This window comes from Mastigoproctus giganteus, chromosome 14 (assembly GCF_048544385.1).
Source record: "Mastigoproctus giganteus isolate SK-2022 chromosome 14, ASM4854438v1, whole genome shotgun sequence".
Lineage (NCBI taxonomy): Eukaryota > Metazoa > Arthropoda > Arachnida > Uropygi > Thelyphonidae > Mastigoproctus > Mastigoproctus giganteus.
The window spans coordinates 2,290,591-2,308,344 of record NC_143588.1 but is presented as its reverse complement, the minus strand read 5'-3'; the positions used below and the strand labels follow the sequence as shown (position 1 = coordinate 2,308,344).

Sequence of the window (17,754 nt, the reverse complement as noted above, 5' to 3'; positions counted from 1 at the left end):
GAAGTTCTCTGAGCAGTGCAGATGGGCTGCAAGAGTAGCTCATGGAGTATTGTCAATGATATACAGGAATTTTTCCAGCAGGGATAAGGAGGTGATTATTCCATTGTATAAGGCGATGGTCAGGCCACACCTAGAGTACTGTATACAGGTCTGGAGGCCTCATTTCAAGAAGGATGTAGAGCTGCTGGAACGAGTACAGAGAAGGGCAACAAGATTAGTGAATGGAACAAAGGGGTGCTCTTACGAAGAAAGGCTTAAGTTTTGCAAATTACAGTGTCTGGAGACCAGGCACCAGCGAGGTGATCTGATAGAGGTGTATAAAGCCTTGAATGGTTTAAGCATGCTCAATGCTGATGGGATTCTTCCTCTAGCTCAGAAAAATCACCTGAGAGGGCATAAATTCAAATTGAGGAAAGACAGATGTAGGATAGACGTGCGGAAATTTGCCTTTAGCCAGCGGGTGGTTGGTTGGTGGAACAGACTTCCATCCCTTGTGGTGGAGGTTGATAGCCTAAATAAGTTTAAGGCTCAGCTGGACAGGTATTTTGAACGAACAGAGGGGTGAAGTGGAAGTGGTTTTTTTTTTTTTTTTTGGCTGATGCTGCATAAGCTTGCTTTCTTGCATCAAATGCCTCTACTAATGCTAATGCTAACACGCTTGATCTTTTTCTTACAAACAACACTTCTGAGTACATGGTCAAAGTGATTGGTCCTTTAGGCACCTCAGATCATAACTTAGTGATTGCCTCTTATCCAATGGAGCCTTTATCTCATGGCTATTCTCAACCTTGTATCGTTTGGCATTACAAGAATGCAAAATTGGATGACATGCGAGATTTCTTTTCTTCTTTTCCTTCGTCGGATTACTGTTTCAAAACTTCTGATGTCAATGTTTGCTCAGATCGTGTCAGTGAAATTATTCTTGTAGGAATGGAATCCTTTATCCCACACTCCACTTTAAAATCTCGTCCTTTATATAAACCTTGGTTTTCCAATAAATGTGGTAAGGCTGTTCATGATAAGAACGTTACATATTGTTATTGGCTTGTTTCTAATTCTTCAGTTTCATTTTCTGCCTACATCAAATCTTGCAACAATTGTAAACCAGTTATTAATCAGTCCAAACTAGAATTTGAACAGACTAAGAGTAGAAAACTTGCTTCTTGCCCTAATGGTAGCCAAGCGTTCTGGTCTCTTGCCAAAGCTATTGGCCGCAACTTTTGCCCATTTCTGCTCCCACCTCTGTCCAAACCAGATGGTCCTGTTGTCACTTCAGCCAAGGATAAAGCTGACCTGCTAGCATTCCATTTTACTTCCAACTTATGTATTATCGTGGAAAAACACCTCCCACCATTCCCAACACACTCCATTCAACGCCTCCTGTGGTCTTCCGACATCCTTTTGACGGAAGACCACACTCCATTCAATGCTTCCTGTGGTCTTTCGTCAAAAGGATGTCAGAAGGATTTTGATGAATCTTGAAAGAAAGATCCAGATCCTGATGGTATTTCTCCACTTGTTCTCAAAACCTGTGCTCCTGAACTTACTCCTGTTCTTTGCCGCCTTTTTTCACTTTCTTATGCCAAAGGTGTTTTTCCTTCTGCTTGAAAATTTGCTCACATCTAGCCAGTTCCTAAAAAGGGTACAAATCCCTCCCATCTAATTATTGTTCCATTGCTATTACTTCTACTCCTTCTAAAGTAATGGAGAAATCAATTAACCGCCAACTCTTAAACTACCTACAAACCTTCTGTCTGGTCAACGATCGCCAGTGTCGATTAACTGGTGATATTCTGGTTTATGTTACCCATTTATGGACTAATTCAATGGAAAATTTTGATGAAACACAAGCAGTTGCTCTTGACATCTTGAAGGCTTTTGATCATGTTTGGCGTAAAGGTCATTTAAACAACCTTCCACCTTATGGTTTGCCAACTGTTTTTGTAATTGGTTATCCAGGTTTCCCTATGATTGCTCACTGAGGGTGATGGTAGAATGCTCTTTTTCTTCTAACTTCTTCAATAATGCCGGTGTCATCCAAGGTTCAGTTCTTTTCCCCCCCACTATATTCCTCTTGTATATTAATGACCTTCTTCCATTAACTGGAAATCCTATCTATAGTTTTGACGATGATAACACATTGCATTCTACTTTCCATTTTGAGAAACCTTGCCCTGCTCAATCAGCTTCAACTTCTCGAATATCCACTACCAATTCCTTAAATGGCGATCTCCAAGTAATTCTCCAGTGGGGCAAAGACAACTGTTGATTTCAATCCTTCTAAAACTCAGTCTTGTCTTATATCTCGCAAAAAGGGTTCTTCTGCTCCTATGCTTATCTTTGGTGACACTGATTTCTAGGCAAAATGATATCTCTTTTGTGGATTACCCTGACTTCTAATTTCTCTCTTGGCACAAGCACATTACATATATTGCTTCCTCTGCATCTAAAAAACTTGGTTTTCTCTTTCGCTCTTGGCGTTACTTTTCTTCCAAACAGCTGTTCAACTCTGTACAAATCGCAAATCCACCCTACCATGGAATATTGTTCCCAAATCTGGGGCAGTGCCCCCAAAACCTCTCTCAGGCTTCTAGGTTCCATTCAGAAGAGGGCAATTAGGTTAATTAATGATTCATCTCTAACATAGTCTCTCCACTCGCTGTCTCATAGACGTAATGTTTCTGCTGCATGCCTTTTCTACAGATACTTCTATGGGTAATATTCTTCTGAATTGGCTTCTATAATTTCCGCTCTCTCTTTCAAAACAGTCCGAACATGTGCCGTCACCAGGCAACATTCATTTACTGTCCAACTTCAAACTCACAGAACCAACTTTTCATCTTCCTCGTTTATTCATTCAACTGCTGTTTTCTGGAACAATCTTCCTTCATACGTATTTCCTGAAAATACCTTCTTTCGTTTTCTCAACCTCCAACCCAAGCACGGTACTAAGTACTATAGGTTCTAATACCTCTTGTGTTTGGGGATTTCATAAAAAAAAAAATCTAAATCCTATTTTAAAGAACGCATAATTAATGGTAAGGAGCTGGTCTTGTGGATACCCTACCTTCAGCATTTGAATATTTTTGGCACCTAGCAAAAAAAATCAACTCAAAACTGATTTGCAAATAGCATGAATCATTAGCCTTGTGAAGGCTAATGATTTCTCATCATCTTCAGCAATTTTCAATCCACTTAAGGATGAAGGCCTATCCAGCAACTTTCCAGTTCCTTCTGTTTTGTGCAATGGCCATACATTTACTACCCACAAACTCTTGAATTTCATCTGTTCATCTCCGTTGTCTTCCAGGTTTACTTTTAGCTCCTCTCGGGTACCATTCTGTTATTTCTTAGCCCATCAGTCATCATGTCTTTGAGCTATGTCCACCCCAAGTCCATTTCAGTTCTTTAGTTTTGATAAGAATACCGTTCAACTGTTTGATTCCTAATATAATTCGTTCCATTCTTTGCTGTATAGTTTTCAGCTGCTTTTTGGGATAAGTATATGAATTCATCTTTTCAATTACTGCTCCTTCAATCATTATGTCCCTTTCTGTGGCATACTTGTTCATCATTACTTTTATTTTAGCCATGTTCACCTTTAGTCCAAAATCCATACTAACTCTGCATAACTCTGCATTAGGTGGAATAGGACCAGGGTATGTGTGCCAGGGGCAAAGGTTGATGACGTTGTAGAGCGGATATCATCTTTTAAGGGCACAAAAGGTGATATAGTTGTACACGTTGGCACTAATGATATTAAGAGTAGGAGACCGGCGGAATTACTTAGCAAGTACAGGTCACTGTTGAAAAAAAGCCGTGAATTAGGGTTGAACTTGAAAGTGTCTGCAATTCTGCCCAGACACGATAGGAGGGAGTATATGATGAGAGCCTTGTCGATCAATTCGGCCCTGGAGGGATTGTGCAAGGCTCAAGGGGTAGAATTTTTTTAGCCTGGACTGTACTTGTTAACAGGAGAGATTGCTTCTACAGGGATGGGATAAACTTAAATAGAAAGGGTGCAAGAATTTTTGCTGATGCTATCGAGGCAGTGTTAGGTGGGTCGGAAAACTGCTAGTTGGGGGGGATACAAGGACTAATAGATTAACAGTAGCCACTGGCAGAGGTGGAAGTGATTCTTGCACTGCTTCTATTGAAATGAGCAGAAGCCTGAAAAACAAGATGCAGGATATTTCAGAGACTGCTGGGAGTCATTGCGGTACAAGTAAACACATGGGTTGTGTTAGGGTAGCTAAGAATAGAAACAGTTGCATGTATACCTGCGTGTACACCAATGCTAGGAGTTTGGTAAATAAATTTGATGAATTTGAAGTATTGCTCAAAACATCAAAGGCAGATATTGTTGGGATATCAGAGACGTGGTGTCACACAGATATAAGTAATGCGGAACTGGAATTTGGGGAATACAATGTATACAGAAAGGATAGACAGGACAGGAGGGGAGTAGTGGTTATGCTATTAGTTAAGAAACACAAAGTCCAAGGAAGTGAAGCCAGTCGACATCGATGGACAGGGCAGTGTCGAGTCAGTTTGGTGTGACATAAGCATAGGGAAATCAAAATTGAGAGTAGGAGTGTGCTATAGGCCTAATGACTCTGATGAGTATAATAAGATATTGTACAGGGAAATAGAAAAAAAGTAAAAGTAAAGTGCAGCCATTATCAACCCACTGCAGGATGGAAGCCTCCTCAACAATTCATGCAGGGAAATAGCGTGGGCCAGTAAATCAGAGAGCCTTATAATGGGGGATTTTAATTTCCCAGATATTGACTGGAATTTGTGGGTTGGTCACTCGCACAGTAGCAAGGCTTTTGTGGATTTATTGGATGATTGTTTTCTACATCAGCATGTTCGTGAGGCAACAAGAGGGAGCAATACTCTTGATCTGATTATCAGTAGTGATTCTTCATGCATTAAGAATCTGCAGATAAATGAACCACTAGGTGGCAGTGATCACAGTGTGTTGAAGTGGGATTTACTCAAGGAGGTAACCACCATCAGAGGTAAAGGGAAGGGTTTTTGTTTTCGTAAAGGCGACTATGATGGTCTGAGACAGTATTTAAATTCTATACAGTGGGACCAACTGATGATGTTACCAACAGCAAACTCAAAATGGGAAGCATTCAAGGAACTAATCTTGGAGGCTACCAGGCTTTACATACCAACTAAGAAATATTGTTCAAGGTTTAGGCCTAAATGGTTGTCAGATGAACTAATGAGACATGCGGCAGAGAAGAAAAATGCATGGGATACATACAAATTAATGGGTGACATGGAAGCCTATGATAGATATAAGTTGGTCTGTAACCAAGTCACAACGGAGATTATGCAGGCAAAGGCAGACTACGAAAAATCCTTGGCAAAGGATGCAAAGAAAAACAGAAAAGAGTTCTTTACATATTTAAACTCAAGAAGGAAAGGGATGAATCAGATTGGTCCACTGGATATTGATGGTTCAACAGTTGAGGATCCTGCTCAGGTGGCTAACAATCTAAACGAGTATCTACATTCACGCATGAGGAGTTATTCAGGAAGGAGAATGATGTAGGTAAAGTAAACATTGGCAGTGAGCTGGATGATTTTGTAATAACTGAGAGGAAAGTGGAGGAGAGATTGTTGAGGATAAACATAAAAAAGGCACCTGGGGTGGATGGGATCTATCCAGTTATATTAAAGGAGGCAGCAAAGGAAGTAAGCAAACCCCTAGCCATAATTATGAGAGCTTCTTTGGACTCAGGGGAGGTACCCATAGACTGGAGATGTGCAAATGTAACCCCAATTCACAAAGGAGGATCAAAGGCTGACACAAGCCTTTGATCCTCCTGTTAGACCTGTTAGTTTAACTTCTGTTCCAGGTAAATTAATGGAGGCACTGGTTAAAGAAGCACTGCAGGATCATCTAGACAAGAATTCAGTTATAGCTCAGACGCAGCATGGTTTTGTTAAGGGCAGGTCTTGTCTGACCAATTAGATTGGATACTATGATGTAGTCACAAAAGAACTGGATGCAGGGAATAACTTTGATATTATATATTTGGATCTTAGAAAGGCTTTTGATACTGTTGCACATGGAAGACTGCTGCACAAATTGGAGCAGTGTGGCATTGGAGGCAAATTGCTGCTATGGATAAGGGGATGGTTGAGTGGCAGAAGACAGAGAGTGGTAATCAATGGACACTGCTCAACGTGGACTAATGTTATTAGTGGAGTTCCCCAGGGTTCAGTGTTGGGTCCGTTGTTGTTTTCGGTGTTTATGAATGATATTGATGATGGGATATCAAGTTTAATGTCCAAGTTTGCAGATGATACAAAGGTTGGCAGGGTTGTTAAGGACACTACTGACGCTATGCTGCTGCAACAGGATCTGGAAAGGTTGAACAGATGGGCTGAGAGGTGGCAAATGAAGTTTAACATTGACAAATGTAAAGTACTACATATGGGAAACAGTAACCCCAAGCAACGTATCAACTCTGCAGTACTACACTGACAGTGGTGGAGAATGAAAAGGACCTGGGGGTAATTGTGCAGGCAGATATGAAATTCTCTGAGCAGTGCAGACGAGCTGCAAGAGTAGCTCATGGTGTCTTGTCAATGATATACAGGAATTTTTCTAGCAGGGATAAGGAGGTGATTATTCCCTTGTATAAGGCAATGGTTAGGCCACATCTTGAGTACTGTATACAGGTCTGGAAGCCTGTATACAGTACTCAAGTACAGTTCAAGAAGGATGTAGAGCTGCTGGAATGGGTACAGAGAAGGACAACAAGATTAGTGAATGGAACAAAGAGTTGCTCTTACGAAGAAAGGCTTAAGTTTTGCAAATTACAGAGTCTGGAGACTAGGCACCGGCGAGGTGATATGATAGAGGTGTATAAGGCTTTGAATGGTTTGAGCATGCTCAATGCCAATGGGATTCTTCATCTTGCTCAGAATAATCACCTCAGAGGGCATAAATTCAAATTGAGGAAGGACGGATGTCGGATAGATGTGCAGAAATTTGCCTTTGGACAGCGGGTGGTTGGTTGGTGGAACCGACTTCCATCACTTGTTGTTGAAGTCGATAGCCTAAACAAATTTAAAGCTCAACTGGACAGGTATTTCGAACGAACGGAGGGGTGAAATGGGAGTGGTGTGTGTGGTTTTTTTTTTTTTTTTTTTTTTTTTGGCTGATGCTGAATAAGCTTGCTTTCTTGCATCATATGCCTCTACTAATGCTAATGCTAACTGATTAAGATTTTCCTCTAATTGTTTGGGATTGTGGTTTATGATCACAATGTCATCTGCAAATCTTAAATAGTTTAGGTACTCTCCATTCATATTGACTCCTTTCTGCGACCAGTCCAATCTTCTGAAATGGTCCTCAAGGGCAGCAGTAAACAACTTAGAGATATTGTCTCCCTTTGTCGAACTCCTTTCTTGATTTTAAATTTCTATTGTCTTTGTCTAGCCTAATAGTATTCTCGTATATTTTCTTCAAAACCATAATGTATGGGGTGTCTATGACTTGTCTTTCCAGTGCCTGAAACATTGCCTTATGCTGTATGGAGTCAAATGCCTTTTCATAATCCAGAAATGCCAGGCATAATGGTGTTTTATATTCATTTGCTTTCTTCCATTAGCTTTTTTTATTATGTGAATGTGATCCATAATTCAGGATCCTGTCCTAAAGCCAGCCTGCTCTCTTTCGGTTGATGACCCTCGTAAACAACTTGTAGATGTAGCACAACAAACTAACTGGTCTATAATTTCCAATTTCTGATTTGTCTCTTTTTCTTATGCATCAAAATTATGATTGCATTATTCCACTCTGTAGCGGTCATGCATTTCCTAATGTATTTTGTGAAAAATCATGCCAGTTTCTGTGTCATGTCTCTTCCTCCAAATTTAACAACTCTACAGTAACTTCATCTTCACCAGGGACTTTTTGATTCCTCATTTTCATCAATGCATGTTCTGCCTCATCAGGTATGTCATATGTGTTGCAAATTTGTGATCCATCTTCCTTACTGCTGGCATCATTCCCTTGCTCCTTATCTAATACTTTATAGTTGTCTTCTGCTATTTGAATTATGCCTTCTCTGCTATTTATAAGTACACAACTTCAGTATCATTTGTCTTTCTGTATTACTGCTCATGGCTACTGATTTGAGTCCTTTATTTTCCCTTAATGCTTTTTCTACTTTTCTTGTATAAAATCTTCTTATGTCCTCTCTGAGTCTCTTTCTAATGACTTTGCATAACTCAGTATACTCAATTTTGTCCTTGCCAGTGTTTATCTTGCTCTTCATTTGTTGTTTTCAGTTCATCATGACAAGTATTCCTCGATTAATTTTTTATTCTTTGGATTTATTTTTACCTATAGGTTTCTTGGGCTTTATCACTTTCAGAAAGTTGTATTCCTCATCAACATCTCTGTCCTGAAAGGTCTACAGAAGCTGAAACTTGCTCTTAAGTGTCAGTACATACTACCTCTTCTCCTCTTTGTTATCTCAAAGACCTTCATATTATTTACTCGAATCAGTTTTTTCCTTTCTTTTCTTACATCTATATCAAGCGTGCATCTTACCATTCTGTGATCACTTCCAACATTTCTCTTATACCTATACAATTCAATATTTAATATTATTAAATTGATAGTGCACTAAATAATTTTTAGCAGATCTCTTGTTATAGACAATACTTATAATGGAATTCTTTTGTATGTAATTTATCCAAATTTCTTTTAAAAAAAAACAAAAAAAAAAACTGCAGATAGTTAATGCCTTAGCCTTACCTTTCTGTCGAGGTGTCTTAGATAACCAGACTGCTAGTTCAAAAATCCATCCACATACAGCAGGACTGAAAACCAATAAAAGTGTAGAATAAAACTGTAGAAGAAACGAAAGTGCAATTTTAACTGAACATAAATATTCAATGAAAACTACTGTTCCAACCCCCCTACATTTGTTTCACACAGTACTTTTAAGAACACATTAGAATAAAGAAAAAACATTGCTAAGTAACTGATGGATGAAACAAAACTATTACAATACCAACTCAAATTTGGTAATAGTGGAGCTAGTCCAATTTATAATTTCAGAACAGCAACCATACTGACAGCTCTACATCACATTATTTCAAGATAAACTGTGGTCATAAAGTTCCAATCTATTTCTGTGAAAACATCTTTATTTCAATGCAAATATATAATATTCATTTTACATGTCGCCATAATGAACTTAATCATTTGTGCCCTTCTGTTTGCATGGTTTGCAATTTCAACAAAGTTCGCATTTGAAAATGAAATAAGTAGATTATTTTTATTGCAATTTTGAGAGAATTCCAAGTTTAACAAAACAGAATGGGATTTTATCACCATTATGTAATGCAGTGTTTCTCAAGCTTTTTTTATAACTCCACCTAAATTGGGAGAGGGAATAATAAAAAAAACAGAACCTATCATTTTAGAAATTATATTTACAACACAGAATGCACCCTTTTGGCTTCTTGAATTTTCATATATAAAGTATAAATATAATTAACATAAAAAGTACTTCTCCATTTCTTGAAATCACTAAATTTTTCATATCCAAATTGTAAATAATTTATAAAAGAAATCATCATCATCAGCCATTTTCAATCCACTGCAGGATGAAGGCCTCTCCAGCAACTTTCCAGTTCCTTCTGTTTTGAGCACTGGCCATTCATTTACTACCCACAAACTCATGAATTTCATCTATCCATTTCCGCCTTTGTCTTCCAGGTTTTCTTCTAGCTCCTCTTGGATACCATTCTGTTATTTTCTTAGTCCATCTGTCATCATGTCTTCGAGCTATGTGTCCTGCCCAAGACCATTTTAGTTCTTTAGTTTTGATAAGAATGTCCTTTACTTGAGTTTGCTGCCTAATCCATGTGTTTCTCTTCTTATCTAGCAGTCTGATTCCCAATATGATTCGTTCCATTCTTCACTGTGTAGTTCTCAGCTTCTCTTCCATTCTTTTGGTGAGTGCCCAAGTTTCACTTCCATAAGTCATGGTGGGGAGTATACATTGGTTCATTATTTTACGTTTCAAACAAACTGGGATATTGCTCTTCAGTATGTGACTATATTTCCTGAATGCTATCCATCCAAAATTTATTGTTCTCTTGACTTCCAGCCATTTATCATTATTACAGCTAATAACTTGTCCCAGATAAGTATATGACTCCACCTTTTCAATTACTGCTCCTTCAATCATTATTTCCCTTTCTGTGACATACTTGTTCATCATTACTTTTGGTTTAGCCATATTCATTTTTAGTCCAAAATCCTTACTAACTGTGCATAACTGATTAAGATTTTCCTTTAATTCTTTGGGATCGTGGCTTATGACCACAATGTCATCTGCAAATCGTAAATGGTTTAGGTACTCTCCGTTCACATTGACTCCTTTCTGCGACCAGTCTAATCTTCTGAAAGCTTCCTCAAGAGCAGCAGTAAACAGCTTCAGAGATATTGTGTCTCCTTGTCGAACTCCTTTCTCAATTTTAAATTTCCTACTGTCTTTGTCTAATCTAATAAAGGAGGTAGCACACTCATATATTTTCTTCAAAATCATAATATATGGGGTATCAATGCCTTGTCTTTGCAGTGCCCGAAACATTGCCTTATGCTGTATGGAGTCATGTGCCTTTTCATAATCCACAAATGCCAGGCATAATGGTGTTTTATATTCATTTGCTTTCTCCATTAGCTGTGATATTACGTGAAGGTGATCCATAGTTGAGAATCCTGTCCTAAAGCCAGCTTGCTCTTTCGGTTGATTCTCATCAAGTATTCTTTCTAATCTGTTAGTAATGACCCTTGTGAACAACTTGTAGATTTGGGATAACAAGCTAATTGGTCTATAATTTCCAATTTCTGATTTATCTCCTTTCTTATGCAGCAAAACTATGATTGCATTATTCCACTGCTTAGGTGTCACACCTTTTCTAATGCACTTTGTGAAGAGCCTTGCCAGTTTTTGTGTTATGTCTCTTCCTCCCAATTTTAACAACTCTACAGTAACTTCATCTTCCCCCGGGGCTTTCTGATTCTTCATTTTCTTCAATGCGTGTTCTACCTCATCAGGAAGAATATCGGGTATGTCGTATGTGTTGCTACTTTGTAATCCTTCTTCCCCACTGCTGGCATCATTCCCCTGCTCCCTGTATAATTCTCTATAGTAGTCTTCTGCTATTTGAATTATGCCTTCTCTGCTGTTTATAAGTACACCATCGCTATTCTTCAGTTTCAGTATCATTTGTCTTTCTGTATTACTGCTCATGGCTGCTGATTTAAATCCTTTGTTTTCCCTTAATGCTTGTTCTACTTTTCTTGTGTTAAACTTCTTATGTCCTCTCTGAGTCTCTTCCTAATAGCTTTGCATAACTCAGTATACTCGATTTTCTCCCTGTCAGTGTTTTTCTTGCTTTTCATTTGTCGTCTTTGGTTCATCATGAGAAGAGTTTCTTGACTAATTTTTTCTTCTTTGGATTTCTTTTTCCCTATAGGTTTCTTGGGCTTTATCACTTTCAAAAAGTTGTAATATTCGTCGTCGATATCTTGGTCCTCAGCAGTCTGCAGAAGCTCATACTTGTTCTTAAGTTCCAGTACATACTGCTTTTTCTCCTCTTCTGTTATCTCAAAGACCTTTGTATTATTTACTCGGGTCAGTTTTTTCCTTTCCTACATCTATATCAAGTGTACATCTTACCATTCTGTGATCACTTCCAACATTTACCTTATTCAGGACGGTAACATCATTCACAATATATCTTCTGTTAGTGAGGATGAAGTCGATTTCATTAGTAGTTAATCCATTTGGACTCTTCCATGTCCACTTTCGGTTCACCCTTTTCTTGAAAAAAGTGTTCATTACTGACAGTCCTTGAGATTCTGCAAATTCCACAAGTCTTTCATTTCTTTCACCAATTCCAAAATTTCCTATAGTTCCCCTTTCTGTGCTGTTTTGTCTTTTTCCAACCTTAGCATTGAAGTCTCCCATAATAATAGAAATAAAATAATAATAATAATAGTAATAGAATAATAGTAATAATAGAAATAAAAGAATAATAATAAAAGAAATACTCATCCATTATTACATATTACATTTTATTTTTAATGCAATCCTTTTTGTGGCCCACCAGGTCCCAACCCAAAGGCTGAGAAATGTTAATTTTTTTTTTTTTTTTTTTTTGGTAGTTGTTGGCGCATCGGCTTCTGTGGCCATAGTGCACCTCCCAAAGTTTTTGCAGTACTTTGATCCAAGCCCGAGGCGGGATTCGAACCCGCAGACTTTGGGTTGCCAGGCAGGCACTTTACCCACCTGGCTAGCCTGGTCATCTAGAGAGAAATGTTAATGTAATGTGCTACTGCTGAATTTTGTTTTTACTATGAAGATGGAATCAAAAGTAATGCCCTTTTTCATAAATTTTGAAGGAACAGGATAAACGCAGGGGCTCATCTGGTGAGTATGGGCTTGGCACACCCAGGGTCATGAACTGGATATCATCATCCTTCTCTTTCTTGGGGACTCCTGATTCTCTCTCTCTCAGGAATTTTTTTTTTTTTTTTGGCTGATGCAGCATAAGCCTCAGGCTTCCTTGCACCATATGGCTAATAATAATAATGCAAAAAAGTGGGAAGAACAAACACTTTTACATAAAACTGCCTTCAATTTGATATTTCATTCTACAAAACAATCAGCTGTGGGTGTACATGCCACACCCACAGCTTGATTGTTTTGTTGTGCTTAAAATTTTATGCCATTCATGTAAAATTCTTTCGGCTGAGTAGTCAGCCATCTCTTCACGGATGCTTTAATTTCTTCACTGGAGTCATATTTGTTGCTTTAGAAATGCTTATAAGCTTTGAGAACAAAAAGCATCACCCTGGAACCAAATCTGAACTATACAGAGGATGAAGAACAACTTCCAATATTAGCAACAAAATCTTGCCAATGCACATGGCTTCAGTGAGGTTATAAGATATCACCACACCACTATATCAAGCAACATAGCAGTATTGCCAGGCCTTACTCAGTTCATTGTTATTTTTGAGCTTGTCCAATGTCTCAACATACCAGACTGAATCAATTGCAGTTTCTTTTACCAAAACTGGAATTGGCACATCGTGGCCTTATATAGTCTAAATCTGCTTCAAGAGATTTGACTACCAACCAGAAAATTAAAACGCACCACACGTAATTAAGCAAGAAGAGTTGAATGACTTACTTCATGATTTAAACTTATATGAAGATAAAGCAAAACTCCTTGGTTCTAGTTACAGCAGTAGAAGTTAGTAAAAATTATAATAAATCAAAAATGTTAAAAATATTTTGTTATGGAAGATGGTATGTGTTTCTGTAAAGGTATTAGTAGTATTCTGAACAAACTGAGCACTGAACAAAATGCTAATGAATGGCATATATATTACAATTAGTACATATAATTAGTGCTTCAAAATTAAGTTTAAAAGCATGTTTTCTGATTTCCCATCAGGCTTGAAATAAACATAAAAGTGTACTCTTCCTAAGTGCAATAATGTACTATGACTTTGCTTGGAATTTGGCGAGCTTGGCAATCTTAAAGTAATTGAATAACTCATGGTAACAGGGAAGTTTCACAAAAAAGAAACATTATATTGTGAGAGAAAAGAGGGAGGAATTTTTACCAGGGAGACGTAATACAAAATATGTTCAACTGGTTGAACCAAAAAACTGTCTTAAATGACTTAGTCAATTGGACCAAACCAAATAAATTAAGTATTAGCTTAACAAAAACAAAGATAGATAATTTAAGTATAGACTAAATTGTAACAGACCTCCTCTGATAAAAACCAATGGCCTCCAGCGTACCCCGGTCATCAATTAGAATGTCAAGATATTTAATCTTGTTCCAAAGATTAAATATCTTAGCATCCTAATCAATGACGAGTTAAATTTTCATTCACAACTTAATCAGCATCCCACTACAAAATTTAACAATTTTAATGATGCCTTAATCAGAATATCCAAGCCTGACTGGGGCCTGTCCAAAAAATAACTTTAGCATTCTACTATCATGCTGTTTTTGTTACCCTGGATTAATATGCTGGTTTCCTATGCTGCTGGTGGCTGGTTCCACCAGCAACAAAAAATTTCAAGAAAAGCTAATATCTCTCCAAAGACGTATGCATCTATCTATTCTTAGAATCTGTCATACTGTTTCTATGGTGCCTGGCAGGTATTGGCAGGAAAAATGCCACTGGATTTGCATGTTGCCTTTCTAGAAAAATCTATCAACCCCTATAAATTTTAAAAAGGAAAAATTAATATGCTGGCAGGAATTGATCACCATCTGGCACATGAGATGGGATACCTCTTCCACTGGCTCTGTGACTCATAGCTCCATCCCTGAAGTTACTTTTCATACTAATAAATATGAGAGAAAATGGTTTCAATGAACTTATTCACTGAAAATCATTCATTCTTAATTACAGGACATGGGTCGATTAATGACAACTTGTTTGAATTGGGACTAAAAGAATCAAATGTGTACATGTGGAAAGTTTGAGGATTGAAAACATGCTTTTTTATTGAAATCATCATAACTTCAGAGATGCTGTTTCTTCTTCTATTGTTAATACGGCTCCAGATAATGTGACCTGTTTCCTCAACAATAAAAACTGATTTCAAGCCCTACACGACTTCACATTTAGTAGTCAACATTGGAAAATCTTATGTTGTACAAATATAAATGTTATTAGTTTAGCCTATCTGCCTGCTTTTTTTTTAGCAAGTCTTACCTCCTTGACTTTTCATTTTATCATTTGGTATATGCAAATATGATCATCATCATCAAAACTTTTCTTTGTTTTTTGTCTCTCTTCTGGGAAAACTAGGGATCTAAAAAGGATATAAACATTAACTCAACATGGACTATTAACACTAATTGGAGCATTGATTGCTGGGATCAAGACTACACACTGGCTGTGTATTTCCAAAGCTCTTCATAGCAGGTCAGTTTTTGAAATAATTTTGAGCATTTTTTTTAATATACTTCTCTGAAGTTAATATATGGTTTGAATTCCTACAGTCACGCAGGTTAGTTTATTTTTGTATTCAAATAAGTATTTGGAAAGCTACAGCTTAATATTCAAATAGCCTTTGCAATCAATATTTTTGGGGAGAACTTTGTAACTTTCGTTGGGTAGACAAGAAAAACAGCAAAGAGTTCTTTACTTATGTAACCTCTAGAAGGAAAGGTATGAATCAGATTGGACCACTTAACAGATGGGTTCACTATTGATGATCATGCTCAAGTAGCTGATAAACTGAAAGAGTATTTTGCATCTACATTCACACATGAGGAGTTATTCAATGAGGGGAGTGCCAGAAGTTTATCAAACTCTAACAGCGAGCTAAGTGATTTTGTAATAACTGACAGTAAAGTGGAGGAGAAATTGTTGAAGTTAAACATAAGGAAGGCACCTGGGGTGGATGGGATCTATCCAGTTATATTAAAGGACGCAACAAAAGAAGCAAGCAAACCCTTAGCCATAATTATGAGAGCTTCCTTGGACTCAGGTTAGGTCCCCCATGGACTGCAGGTGTGCAAATGTATCAGCAATTCACAAAGGGGGTTCCAAAAGGTGACACAGGTAATTATAGACCTTTTTTTTTTTTAAAGGTGTTCTGGGGAAAATAATGGAATCACTGGTTAAAGAAGCATTGTACGATCATCTAGACAAGACTGCAGTAATAGTTAAGACACAGCATGGGTTTGTTAAAGGGAGATCTTCTCTAACCAATTTGATTGGATACTATGATGTGGTCACAAAGGAACTGAATGCCAAAAATAATTTTGATATCGTATACTTGGATTTCAGGAAAGCTTTTGATACTGTTGCACATGGAAGTCTGCTGTACAAACTGAAGAGATATGGCATTAGGGGTAAGTTGCTACAATGGATAAAGGAATGGTTGAGCAGGAGACGACAGAGAGTGGTAATCACTGAACACTGCTCTTTGAGAACAAATGTTATTAGTGGAGTTCCCCAGTGTTCGGTGTTGGGCCCATCGTTGTTTTGTATATTTATCAATGATATTGATGAAGGTATATCAGGTTTAATGTCCAAGTTTGCAGATGATACAAAGGTTGGCAGGGTTGTTAACGACAGTAAAGACAGTATGCTACTCCAACTGGATCTAGATAAGTTGGGCAAATGGGCTGAGAAGTGGCAACTTAAGTTTAACATTGACAAATGCAAAGTACTGCATATGAGTAGCAATAACCGAAGAAAAAAATGTACCTACTCTGTGGTACTACACTCAGGGAAGTGGAAAGTGATAAAGATCTGGGGGTAATTGTGCAGTCAAATTATGAAGTTCACTGAGCAGTGCAGAGGGGTTGCCAGGGCAGGTCATGGAGTCTTGTCAATGAATTTTGCTAGCAGGGACAGGGAGGTGATTATCCTGTTGTACAAGGCAACGGTCAAGTCACACCTTGAGTACTGTGTACAGGTCTGGAGGCCGCATTTTAGGAAGGATGTAGAGTTGCTAAAGCGAGTACAAAGAAGAGCAACAAGATTAGTAAGGGGAACAAAGGGGTGCTCTTACCAAGAAAGGATTAAGTCCTGCTAATTGCAGCGCCTGGAGAGCAGGCACATACGAAGTGATCTAATTGAGGTGTATAAGGAATTGAATGGGTTGAGCAAGGTGAAAGCTGAATGGATTCTTCCTCAAATTAAGAACCTGATGGGGGCATAGATTCAAATTGAAGAAAGACAGTTGTAGAACAGATGTGCAGAAATTTGCTTTTAGCCAGCGGGTAGTTGATTGGTGGAACACACTTCCATCTCTTGTTGTGGAAGTTGATTGTCTAAATTTAAGGCTGAACTGGACAGGCATTTGGAATGAATGGAGGGGTGAAATGGGATTGATTTTTTTTTTTGGCTGATGATGCATTAGTTTGATTTCTTGATTCGTATGCCTTTACTAATGCTAACTAAACTTTCGTAAATTTTGTAAAGTTCAAATTTTATTTAAATAAGGATTGCTACAAGATCCACTTACAATACAAAGTCCAAGGAGGTTGGGATTCAGACAGAGATACCTACAAGCATTTCCAGTGTTTCTTCGTCGGTACTTTGTGGGTCAGAAGTGGCAACAAACATCTGCAACAAGTGCAGAGCACTCTACCTCGTTGTGGTGTGGGCTGGGCAGGCGAGTCCTGGCGAAAGAAGTACACCCTATTCCTCCTAAACATAGCCCCCTCCCCTGTTCAACTTCTTGGGCCTAAAAATAAAGATGAGGAGGCCTTGGAGCCACCAGCTCCTGGCCATAGATTGTCACCACAGTAGATGCTAGTTACCTCTACTAGGGTTTGTGAACCCCCAGCTGGTTGATGTTCTGGTAGCACCTTTGAAAGCTGTAACAGAACCTTTGAAAGCTCATAGTAGTAGTAGTGGCATGTGATGCAAGAAAGCAAATGTATGAGCTTATGCAGCATCAGCCAAAAAAAAAAAAAAAAAAAAAAATCACACCATTCCCTCCAAATGCCTGTCCAGTTCCTCCTTAAATTTATTCAAGCTATCAACTTCCACAACGACAGATGGAAGTCTGTTCCAGCAATTAACCACCCGCTGGCTAAAGGCAAATTTCCGCACATCTATTCTACATCTGTCTTTTCTTATTTGAATTTATGCCCCCTTAGGTTTGTAATCTGAACAAGTGGAAGGATCCCATCAGAATT

The 17,754-nt window shown here is 38.2% G+C and overlaps 1 protein-coding gene across 4 annotated transcripts in view; it reads right to left on the bottom strand.

The window, feature by feature from the left end:
- The window catches only part of LOC150074949 (CUE domain-containing protein 2-A), a 197,361-nt gene that overhangs the window by 82,672 nt on the left and 96,935 nt on the right, over positions 1–17,754 (bottom strand). For all 4 annotated transcript variants that reach the window (XM_090388333.1, XM_090388332.1, XM_090388331.1 and 1 more), the window contains one exon: positions 8,795–8,859. In XM_090388333.1, coding sequence (XP_090244459.1) covers positions 8,795–8,859 — 65 coding nt within the window. The remainder of the gene's footprint in view (positions 1–8,794; positions 8,860–17,754) is intronic.